General features: G+C 40.7%; 1 protein-coding gene across 1 annotated transcript in view; it reads right to left on the minus strand.

Annotated features, from left to right (window-relative positions):
• Positions 1-9,462: 9,462 nt before the first annotated feature.
• The window catches only part of LOC121287078 (cytochrome c1, heme protein, mitochondrial), a 29,747-nt gene continuing 26,259 nt past the window's right edge, over positions 9,463-12,950 (minus strand). Inside the window, exon 7 of the mRNA XM_041204588.1 lies at positions 9,463-10,388. Coding sequence (XP_041060522.1) covers positions 10,284-10,388 — 105 coding nt within the window. The 3' untranslated portion in view covers positions 9,463-10,283. The remainder of the gene's footprint in view (positions 10,389-12,950) is intronic.

Raw genomic sequence — 12,950 nt, forward strand, 5'->3', positions numbered from 1 at the left:
GTCATATTCATGGATAGTGTCATAGTCATGGACAGTGTCATAGTCATGGATAGAACCATAGTCATGGATAGTGTCATAGTCATGGATAGTGTCATAGTCATGGATAGAACCATAGTCATGGATAGTGTCATATTCATGGATAGTGTCATATTCATGGATAGTGTCATAGTCATGGATAGTGTCATAGTCATGGATAGTGTCATAGTCATGGATAGAACCATAGTCATGGATAGTGTCATATTCATGGATAGTGTCATAGTCATGGATAGTGTCATAGTCATGGATAGTGTCATAGTCATGGATAGTGTCATATTCATGGATAGTGTCATATTCATGGATAGTGTCATAGTCATGGATAGAACCATAGTCATGGATAGTGTCATATTCATGGATAGTGTCATAGTCATGGATAGTGTCATAGTCATGGATAGTGTCATAGTCATGGATAGTGTCATATTCATGGATAGTGTCATAGTCATGGATAGTGTCATAGTCATGGATAGAACCATAGTCATGGATAGTGTCATATTCATGGATAGTGTCATATTCATGGATAGTGTCATATTCATGGATAGTGTCATAGTCATGGATAGAACCATAGTCATGGATAGTGTCATATTCATGGATAGTGTCATAGTCATGGATAGTGTCATAGTCATGGATAGAACCATAGTCATGGATAGTGTCATATTCATGGATAGTGTCATAGTCATGGATAGTGTCATAGTCATGGATAGAACCATTGTCATGGATAGTGTCATATTCATGGATAGTGTCATAGTCATGGATAGAACCATAGTCATGGATAGTGTCATAGTCATGGATAGAACCATAGTCATGGATAGAACCATAGTCATGGATAGTGTCATAGTCATGGATAGTGTCATAGTCATGGATAGTGTCATAGTCATGGATAGAACCATAGTCATGGATAGTGTCATAGTCATGGATAGTGTCACAGTCATGGATAGTGTCATAGTCATGGATAGAACCATAGTTATGGATTTTGTCATATTCATGGATAGTGTCATAGTCATGGATAGTGTCATAGTCATGGATAGTGTCATAGTCATGGATAGAACCATAGTCATGGATAGTGTCATATTCATGGATAGTGTCATAGTCATGGATAGTGTCATAGTCATGGATAGAACCATAGTCATGGATAGTGTCATATTCATGGATAGTGTCATAGTCATGGATAGTGTCATAGTCATGGATAGAACCATAGTCATGGATAGTGTCATATTCATGGATAGTGTCATAGTCATGGATAGTGTCATAGTCATGGATAGAACCATAGTCATGGATAGTGTCATATTCATGGATAGTGTCATAGTCATGGATAGAACCATAGTCATGGATAGTGTCATAGTCATGGATAGAACCATATTCATGGATAGTGTCATAGTCATGGATAGAACCATAGTCATGGATAGTGTCATAGTCATGGATAGAACCATAGTCATGGATAGTGTCATAGTCATGGATAGAACCATAGTCATGGATAGAGTCATAGTCATGGATGGAGCCATAGTCATGGATAGAGCCATAGTCATAGATAGAGCCATAGTCATGGATAGTGTCATAGTCATGGATAGAGCCATAGTCATGGATAGAGTCATAGTCATGGATAGAACCATAGTCATAGATAGAGCCATAGTCATAGATAGAGCCATAGTCATATTTAGAAACATAGTCATAGATAGTGTCATAGTCATAGATAGTGTCATAGTCATGGACATAGTCATAGTCATGGATGGAACCATAGTCATAGATAGAGCCATAGTCATAGATAGAGCCATAGTCATATTTAGAACCATAGTCATAGATATAACCGTAGTCATAGATAGAACCGTAGTCATAGATAAGAGTCGTAGTCATAGATAGAGCCGTAGTCATAGATAGTGTCATAGTCATAGATAGTGTCATAGTCATAGATAGAGCCATAGTCATAGATAGAGCCATAGTCATATTTAGAACCATAGTCATAGATATAACCGTAGTCATAGATAGAACCGTAGTCATAGATAAGAGTCGTAGTCATAGATAGAGCCGTAGTCATAGATAGTGTCATAGTCATGGATAGTGTCATAGTCATGGATAGTGTCATAGTCATAGATAGACCCATAGTCATAGATAGAGCCATAGTCATGGATAGTGTCATAGTCATGGATGGAGCCATAGTCATGGATAGAGCCATAGTCATGGATAGAGTCATAGTCATGGATAGAACCATAGTCATAGATAGAGCCATAGTCATAGATAGATCCATAGTCATATTTAGAACCGTAGTGATAGATAGAACCGTAGTCAGAGATAGAACCGTAGTCATAGATATAACCGTAGTCATAGATAGAACCGTAGTCATAGATAAGAGTCGTAGTCATAGATAGAGCCGTAGTCATAGATAGAGTCATAGTCAGAGATAGAGTCATAGTCAGAGATAGAGCCATAGTCAGGGATAGAGCCATAGTCATAGATAGAGTCATAGTCATAGATAGAACCATAGTCATAGATAGAGCCATAGTCATGGATAGTGTCATAGTCATGGATAGTGTCATAGTCATGGATAGAGTCATAGTCATAGATAGAGTCATAGTCAGAGATAGAGCCATAGTCATAGATAGAACCATAGTCATAGATAGAGTCATAGTCATGGATAGAACCATAGTCATAGATAGAACCATAGTCATAGATAGAGCTATAGTCATGGATAGAGTCATAGTCATAGATAGAGCCATAGTCATAGATAGAGTCATAGTCAGAGATTGAGCCATAGTCATAGATAGAACCATAGTCATAGAGTCGTAGACATAGATAGAGCCATAGTCATAGATAGAGTCGTAGTCAGATAGAGCCATAGTCAGAGATAGAACAGTAGTCATAGATATAACCGTAGTCATAGATAGAACCGTAGTCATAGATAGAGTCATAGTCATAGATAGAGCCGTAGTCATAGATAGAGTCATAGTCAGAGATAGAGCCATAGTCAGGGATAGAGCCATAGTCAGGGATAGAGTCACAGTCAGAGATAGAGTCATAGTCAGAGCTAGAGCCATAGTCAGAGATAGAACCATAGTCAGAGATAGAGTCATAGTCAGAGATAGAGCCATAGTCAGAGATAGAACCATTGTCATAGAGTCATAGTCATAGATAGAGCCATAGTCATAGATAAAGTCAAAGATATAGTCATAGATAGAATCTTAGAGTCATAGATAGGGTCATAGAGCCATAGAGTCACAGATAGAGCCATGGAATCATAGATGGAGTCATTTATAGAGTCATAGTCATAGATAGAGTCAGAGATAGAATCATGGAGTCATAGACCATAGTCATAGATACATCATAGATACGGTCATAATCATAGATAGAGCCATACAGTCACAGTCATAGAGTTACAATCATGGAATCACAGTCATAGAGTCATAGTCTTAGCGTCATAGATAGAGTCAGTCATCGATAGAGTCGTAGAGTCATAGAGTCATAGATAGATTCGTAGATAGAGCCATAGTCCTAGAGTCATAGTCCTAGAGTCATAGTCGTAGATGGTCATAGATAGAATCATAGAGTCATAGATAGAGCCATTGTCACAGATAGAGTCAGCAGGTCTGGCAACATCGGTGGTGAAGAAAAGAGTTTAACTCTTTTCTTCTCCGCCAATGCTGCCAGACCTGCTGAGTTTTTCCAGGTAATTCTGTTTTTGTTTTGGATTTCCAGCATCCGCAGTTTTTTGTTTTTGTCAGATAGAGTCATTGATAGAGTCATTGTCATAGATAGACTGATAGTCACAGATAGAGTCATTGATAGAGTCATACTCAAAGAGTCATCAATAGAGTTATGGTCATAGATAAAGTCATAGTCCTAGAAAGGGTCATAGAGTCATAATCATAGATAGAGTCATAGATAAAGTCATAGTTATAGAGTCATACAGTCATAGAGGTCTACAGCACAGCTAAAGGCCCTTTGGCCCATCAAGTCTGCACCAGTTAAACAAGTCCCTAACTATTCTAATCCCATTTCCCAGCACTAGGCCCATAGCCTTGTATACCATGGCATCGCAAATGCACATCCAAATACTTTTTAAATGTTATGAGGGTTTCTGCCTCTACCACCCTTTCAGGCAGTGAGTACCAGGTTCCACCCACCCTCTTGGTGAAAAAATTCTTCCTCACATCTTCTCTAAACCTCCTGCCGCTTATCTTAAAACTAGGCCCCCTGGTTATTGATCCCTCCACCAAGGGGAAAAGTTCCTTCCTGTCTACCCTATCTATGCCCCTCATAATTTTATAAACCTCAATCATGTCCCCCCTCAATTTCCTCTGCTACAGGGGAAATAACCCTAGTCTATCCAATCTCTCCTCATAACTAAAACTCTCCAGCCCAGGCAACATCCTGGTAAATCTCTGCACTCTAGTGCAATCACATCCTTCCTATAATGCGGATTCCAGAACTGCACGCAATACTCTAGCTGTGGCTTAACTGGCATTTTATACAGTTCCAGCATAACCTCCCTGCTCTTATATTCTATGCCTCGGCTAATAAAGGCAAGTATCCCATGTGCCTTCTTAACCACCTTATCTACCTGTCCCACTACCTTAAGAGACCAGTGGACATGTACACCAAGGTCCCTCTGATCCTCAGTACTTCCCAGGGTCCATTCATCGTGAATTCCCGTGCCTTGTTTGTCCTGCCCAAGTGCATCACCTCACACTCATCCAGATTAAATTACATTTGCCACTGATCAGCCCATCTGACCAGCCCGTCTATATCCTCCTGTAATCTAAGGTTATCCTCCTCACCATTTACCACCCCACCAATTTTTGTGTCGTCCGTGAACTTACTGATCAACCCTCCTACATTCAGGTCTAAATTGTTTGTATATACCACAAATAGCAAGGGACCCAACACCGATCCCTGTGGTATCCCACTGGACACAGGCATCCAGTCACAAAAACATCCCTCGACCATCACCCTGTGCTTCCTGCCACTCAGCCAATTCTGGATCCAATTTGCCAAATTGCCTTGGATCCCATGGGATCTTACCTTCGTTAGCAGTCTCCCATGAGGGACCTTATCAAAAGACTACGTCAACTGCATTGCCCTCAACTACATACTTGGTCACCTCTTCAAAAAATTCAATCAAATTGGTCAGACATGACCTCTCCTTAACTAAACCATGCTGACTGTCCTTGATTAATCCCTGCCTCTACAAGTGTAGATTAATTCTGTCCCTCAGAATTGCTTCCAATAGTTTCCTCACCACTGAGGTTAGACTGACTGGCCTGTAGTTCCCTGGTTTATCCCTTCCTCCCTTCTTGAATAATGGTACCACATTGGCTGTCCTCCAGTACTCTGGCACCTCTCCTGCAGCCAGAGAGGTATTGAAAATTGCCAGCGCTCCTGTTATTTTCTCCCTTGTCTCACTCAACAGTGCTGAGGGAGCACCGCGCTGTTGGAGCGTCAGTCCTGAGGAAGCGCCACGCTGTCAAAGGGTCAGTATTTCTAATAAACCACTAGTTGTGGCCACATCTACCCTCTCAGTTGGGTGTAATAGATTCTCTGGATGTATTCTGACAGCAGGAGAGTTCTTGCTGGTGGCCAGGCCAATAGGTATCCCTCTTTGCAATATATTAAAACAGATTATATCGTCAGTGGTTTTATTGCTATTTGTGGGAGCTTGCTGTGCAGATTGGCTGTTTTCCTATATTACAAGTGATTTCATGGCACTTCATTATTTGTCAAGCATATTGGTACATCCTGAAGTTGTTAAAGGTGCTACACAAATGCAAGTCCTTTATAGTTCCAATTTTCAGCAACTTTACTGGCTTAGAATTTGTATAGGAACTGATATAAATAGGAGGTCTCCGTGACGCTGACTGACCAGCAATGTATCTTTACCATTTTTTCTTTTTTGGTTCCCAAAATTTGTAAAGCCTAGCATTATGCAACAACTCCTACGAATTGGGAGCAGGAGTAGGCCACTCAGCCCTGCAAGCCTGCTCCACCGTTCAAGATCATGGCTGATCTGATTGTAACCTCAACCCCACATTCCTGCCTATCCCCGATAACCTTTCACCCCCTTCTTAATCAAGAATCTGTCTAGCTCTGCCTTAAAAATATTCAGACTCTGCTTCTACCGCCTTTTGAGGAATAGAGTTCCAGAGACTCTCAATCCTTGGAGAAAAAATTCTCATCTCTGACTTAAATGAGCAACCCCTTATTTTTAAGCAGTGACCGCTCGTTCTAGATTCTCCCACAAGAGGAAACACCTTCTCCACATCCACCCTGTCAGGACTCCTCAGGATCTTAAAGGTTTAAATTAAGTCACCTCTCACTCTTCTAAATTCCAGCCTAACCTGTCCAGCCTTTTTTCATAAGACAACCTGCCCATTCCTGGCATTAGTCTAGTAAACCTTCTCTGAACTGTTTCTAATGCATTTACATCTTTCTTTAAATAAGGAGACCAGTACTGTTCACAATATTCCAGATGTGGTCTCACCAATGCCCTGTACAACTGAAGCATAATCTCCCTACTTTCATAATCAATTCCCCTCACAATAAACAATAACATTTCATCAGCTTTCCTAATTACTTGCATACTAACCTTGTGATTCATGCACAGATCCTTCTGAATCTGAACTCTGCAAACTCTCACCATTTATATAAGCTTTTTTATTCTCCCTGCCAAAATGAACAACTTCACATTTGCCTACATTATATTCCATTTGCCAGATCTTTGTGCACTCACTTAACCTATATATGACACTTTGTGGCCTCCTTACGTCCTCTTCACAATTTACTTTCTTTCCTATCTTTGTGTTGTCAGCAAATTTAGCCACCATTCCTTCAGTCCCTTCATCCAAGTTATTTACATAAAATTGTAAAAAGTTGAAGTCCCAGCACTGCCATCACATCTTGCCAAATGGAAAAAGACCCATTTCTGTCAACTGCTTTCTGTTAGCTAGCCAATCATCTATCTAGACCAATACGTTACCCCAAACACCATGAGCTTTTATTTTCTGCAATAACCTTTGATATGGCACTTTATCAAATGCCTTTGGAAATCCAAGTACAGTACATCCACCGATTCATCCATAGCACGTGACTCCTTCAAAGAACGCCAATAAATTGGTTAAACATGATTTCGCATTTACGAAACAATATTGACTCTGCCTGATTGCCTTGAATTTTTCTAAGTGCCCTGCTATAACATCTTTAATAATAGCTTCTAACATTTTCCCTATGACGATGTTAGGTTAACTGGCCTGTGGAGTTTCCTGACTTCTGTTTCTCTCCCTTTTTGAATAAAGGAGTTAGTTTTGCTATTTTCCAATCTAATGGAACCTCCCCCGAATCTAGGGAATTTTGGAAAATTAAAGCCAGTGCATCAGCAGATACACCTTCACATTTAAATTACCTCAGGGTCAGGGCCATGGTGTGTATTTTTAATGATCAATTTTTAATCATGATGTCTCAGATGTAGTGCCATTAGCTAGACTAGCATTTATTACCCTTGGGAAGATCACGGTGAGCCTTATCCTTGAACCGCTGCAGTCGCTGTTGTAGGTACACCCGCAATGCTGTCAGAGTTCCAGGATTTTGACTCTGAATGGAGTGAAGGAATAGTAATATAGTTCCACGTCAGGATGGTGTGTGGCTTGGAAGGTAACATACAAGTGGTTGTTCTTCTAGATTGTGCAGGTCATGGATTTGGGTGTCACGCCATAACTTGAGCACTTAACCTGAGGTGACACTCTAGTAGACAAGATGTGGATCATCAGTTTTAAATGTTAGAAGATGCACAACTTACTTCAACTTCATGTTACCCAGCTCCCACCTGCTAAATGTGTTTAGAGTCAGAGGTTACAAATAATATTTTTACATCCTGAAACTGCAGCTGTCCATATGTACAAATAAAATTCCTGCTGACACATATAGAGTCATAAAACCAGAACCTTTGGACAGAGGAGCTCCTTCCCCATACTGCCCCAGCCAATTGACATTGTTGTTGCTTAATCATCACACTTAAATCCCCAGGATCTGATGACCACACCCTGGGGTTCTAAAAAAAGCTACAGAAATAGATGCGCTGGTTATGATTTTCTAAAATTCCTTAGATTCTACAATGGCCCTAGCAGATTGAAATTAGTAAATATAACACCATTATTCAAGGAAGGAGGGAAAGAGAAAACTGGGAACTACAAGCAGTTAGCCTGGCATCAGTCATAAGGAAAGAGTGGAATCTATTATTAAGAAAGTCTTAACGCACTTAGAAAAACAGTATGATTAGATAGTCAACAAGGTTTTCCAAAGGGGAAATTGTCTGACAAACTTATTAGAGTTCTTTGAGAAAGTTACTAGTAGGGTATCCAAAGGGGAACCAGTAGATATACATTTTCCAAAAGGTACACGATAAGGTGCCACACAAAAGGTTAATATGCAAGATGAGGATTGGTTAATAGACAGAAAGCAAAGAGTAGAGATAAATGGGGCATTTTCCAGTTGGCAGCCTGTGACTAGTGGAGTGTCAGTTATTTATAATCTATATTAATGACTTAGACAAAGTAACATATCTAAATTTGCTGATGATACAAAACTAGGTGGGATTGTAAATGAAGAGGACCTGGCAGCTGCAAAGAGATTTTGACAGGGCAACAGCTGGTAGATGGAATATAATGTGGGGAATTATGGGAGGATAGAAAATCAGAATATTTTTTAGAAGATGTAAAACAGGTAAATATTGATGTTCAGAGGGACTTGGGTATACTTATACAAGGAACACAAAGTTAGCTTGCCGGTACAGCAAGCAATTAGGAAGGCAAATGGCACGTTGGCCTTTATTGCAAAGGAATTGGAATATAAAAAACAAGAAAGTTTTGCTACAATTATACAGGACCAAACCTGGAATACTGTGTGCAGTTTTAGTCTTCATATTTAAGGAAGGATATACTTGTCTTGGAGGTAGTACAGTGAAGTTTCATTAGATGAGAGGCTGAATAAATTGGGCTAGTATAGGAGTGCAGTTTAGGAGAATGAAAGGCGATCTCATTGAAACATTCACGATTATTAGGGAGCTTGATAGGGTAAATGCTGAGGTTGTTTCCCCTGACTGGAGAATCTATAACATGGGGACGCAGTCTCAGTATAAGGGGCTGATCACTTAGGACTGAGATGAGGAGAAATTCCTTCACTCAAAAGGCTTGTGAATCTTCGGAATTCTCTACCCCAGAGGGTTGTGGATGCTCCATCATTGAATACATTTTAAGATTGAGAGATTTTTGATCTCTCAAGAAATCAAGGATATGGGGAGTGGGCAGAATAGTGGAAGATCAGCAATGGTTATATTGAATGGTGGAGCAGACTTGAAGGCTATATGGTCTGCTCTTATTTCTTAAGTAGGGGCATAGGGTACAGACAGGACAGAGATGAACACAGGGTGGAAGACCAACACAGAACAGGTCCGCAGCATAGTATTTATTAAACATTTCAACTTATTAAATATTTACACAAATGCTGTGTATAGTAATGATTTAAAGGAGGAATCCTTCAACTCACAGTAGGACCAAACACACATCAAAAACAATGTACTCTGGAAGTAAATTAAAATGAGATTGACTCTCCTTATGACAGACACAATGAGGGGATTCCAACTGCTTGTTAATGGTTCAGAACAGCGAGTTTTCTCAGAGAGCATTTCTCCAATAAGACCAGCACTTAGAACCTGCAGACTTGGGGCATGATTCTCAGTGCTACTCCACCAGCATTAAAATCTCCAGGAAGCCCCAGTGAGGCCAGGGAATTTTCTTCCCACATCTTATGCATGATGTCCATGTTTAATAAATAGGACTCCAAAATCCCTACCCTATTTGAAGATTGAATTCTGTGAAGACCAAAAGCCAAGGTTTGTATTCTGTTATTATTAGTGAAAGACAATATTCACCAGCTACTGGATGGCAGCGTTGCTCCAAATTTATTTCTAAAACCGCTGATATTTTTAAAAGGTTGCTGTTGGACAGCCAATGGAGCACATTTAGGTTTGGAAGTCATTGTTTGTTGGAGCATTGGTTTAATCACAGCCAGCAATCCACCCATTGATCCCATGAGTGTGACAATAGATATTACTATTAATAGTGCTATGCTTTAATAAATCCCTGATGAATGTCTGTTCATTATTTTTGATCCCCCCCCCCCCCCCCCCGGCCCCCACCCAGAAACTATACATGTTGGCTGAGAATGCAGGCGGTCAAGCGCTGCTGGAGTTGAGTATCCCTGATGTCGAGTTATTTTGGAGGTCTGTAGGCAATCTTCCTACTCTTTAAAACAGACCATCGGTGCTTCTTCATGTAGTAAAGCAGTGGCCAAAGCAGAGCCGAGAACATCAGCAGCTGTAAAAGAGAAGCTCAATCAGAATCTTACAGCATAGAAAAAGGCTTTTTGGCTCATCGCGCCTGTGGCAGCTCTTTTGAAAGAACTGTCCAATTAATCCTGTTTCCCCCACTGTAATACAACAGTGACTGCACTTAAACTACCACATTGGCTGTGAAGTACTTCAGGATGAAGCATGAAAGGTGTTATAAAAATCTTTTTCATAGTCATGTGAAGTTGTGCAGTATAAATTAGTCACTCAATGTACCACCATTACCACTGCTACCCCATCACAAATTCCTCTTTATACACCTCCCTCTCCTGAAGTATAGGTGTACTCGGAGGTATGTTTCCATTGTTACTGACAGTGGCAGGTACAGTAGCTAAGGAACCCTTGTCCCTCCTATAAACACTGAGATGACAGCAAGACTGAGCTCAATCTGTCCCAAGTCAACATCAAATCAAGCAGGTTCCAGTGAAGAACCATAGAAAGCAATAAAGTCCTGGCCCAGTCTCACCATCCCTTCCTCAAACTGTGGACAATGATGTTAATCATATGCCACAAGGAAGCAGAGTGCTCCATTTCTCTTTAAATGTCGAAGTTCTAAAGAAATGGTCGTCAGTCAATGGGCAGTGTGCATGATCCCACATTGTGCCCCTTCTGGGAGCTCAAGTTCCTGCATCACCTATTTTGCCAAAATATGAATGTAGGAATTAGGAGCAGGAGTAGGCCACTCGGCCCCTTGAGCCTGCTCTGCCATCAGTAAGATCATGGCTGATCTGATTGTAACCTCAAATCCACATTCCTGCCTATCCCTGATAACCATGCTTATTAAGAATCTATCTACCTCTGCCATAACAAGTCTCAAAGACTCTCCTTCGATGACATTTTGAGGAAGGGAGCTGCAAAGACTCATGACCCTCAGAAAAAAATTATCATCTTTCTTAAATGGGTGACGCTTATTTTAACAGTGACCCCTAGTTCCTCCTCTGAATCCTTGGGAAGAGAAGTTTCAATAATGCAGCCTGTAAAGATCTGTACCAGCAATGTTGCTCACTGACTCATCAGGAGGATTACTTTAGCACAGAATAATATTACCCCCGATCACATAAAGTCCCTCTTAACAACATAACCAATACTGGTAAACTCTTGCCAAGACCGAGCTCAGTTTCCGATCTCCACTCAACTGCCTTTCAACAGGATGTGACAATCAGATTGTTGTAAGAACCAAATTGGTTCATTAACACTGTCCTTACCTAAAGTCTAAACTAACTTGGCAGGGGAATGGGATCCTGAGAGGTGCTTCAGGGGGAGATGCACAGTCAAAATTAGAAGAGCGAGCAACTGAGTCTAGAAGGCATAGAACTTCTAGACCAGTTAAGGCACAAGGGAGCTTGGCAAGGTTGGATGGTATTTATTTTAATGCAAGGAGTCTGACAAATAAGGCAGATGAGTTGAGGGCACAAATTAACGCATGGGAGTATGATGTCATTGCTGTCACAGAGACATGGTTGATAGAGAGGCAGGATTGGCAGCTCAATATTCCAGGATATTGGGTCTTCAGGCGAGACAAGGAAGGAGGTAAAAGAGGAGGGGGTATCACAGTATTGATTAAGGAATCAATTACAGCAGTAAGGAGGGATGACATCTCAAATGAAGCCACATGGATAGGATTTAAAAATAAAAAAGGTGCAATCACATTGCTGGGAGTGTACTATAGGCCCCCAAACAGTCAGAGAGAAATAGAAGAGCAGATATGCAGGCAAATTTCAGAGAAGTGTAAAAATAATAGGGTAGTAATAGTGGGGGATTTCAACTTCCCCAACATTAACTGGGTTAGTCATAGTGTGATAGGTTTAGAGGGAGTGGAATTCTTAAAGTGCATCCAGGAGAGCTTTTTAAGCCAGTGTGTAGAAGGTCCTACAAGAGAGGGGGTGGTCCTGGACTTAATTTTAGGGAATGAAGCCCGGCAAGTGGTAGAGGTATCAGTGGGGGTACATTTTGCAGACAGTGATCATAACTCTGTTAATTCAAGGTTGTTATGGAAAAGGACAAGGATGGACCAGAAATCAGGGTTCTAAATTGGGGGAAGGACGATTTTAATGAGACCAGATATGGCCAGAGTGGACTGGGAGCTGATATTTTTAGGTAAATCTGCATCAGAGCAGCGGGACTCATTCAAGAAGGAAATAGGAAGAGTACAGGGCCAACATATTCCAGTAAAGATAAAGGGTGGGACCAATAAATCCAGGGAACCCTGGATAACGAAGGATATACAGGAGTGAATAAAGAGAAAAAGGGAGGCTTATGGCAGATACCAAAGGCTCAAAACAGAGGAAACCCTAGAGGAGTATAGAATGTGTAGGGGCGAATTTAAAAAACAAATTAGGAGAGCAAAAATGGAGCATGAAAAAAACATTGGCAGGTAAAATAAAGGAAAATCCAAAGTTATTTTACAAGTACATTAAGAGTAAGAGGATATATGGGGAAAGAGTAGAGCCCATTAAGGGCCATAGTGGTAATTTGTGTGTGGAGCTGGAAGACGTAGGGTAGGGTTCTAAATGAATACTTTGTGTCCGTG

The sequence above is a fragment of the Carcharodon carcharias genome, chromosome 14 (assembly GCF_017639515.1).
Source record: "Carcharodon carcharias isolate sCarCar2 chromosome 14, sCarCar2.pri, whole genome shotgun sequence".
NCBI lineage: Eukaryota > Metazoa > Chordata > Chondrichthyes > Lamniformes > Lamnidae > Carcharodon > Carcharodon carcharias.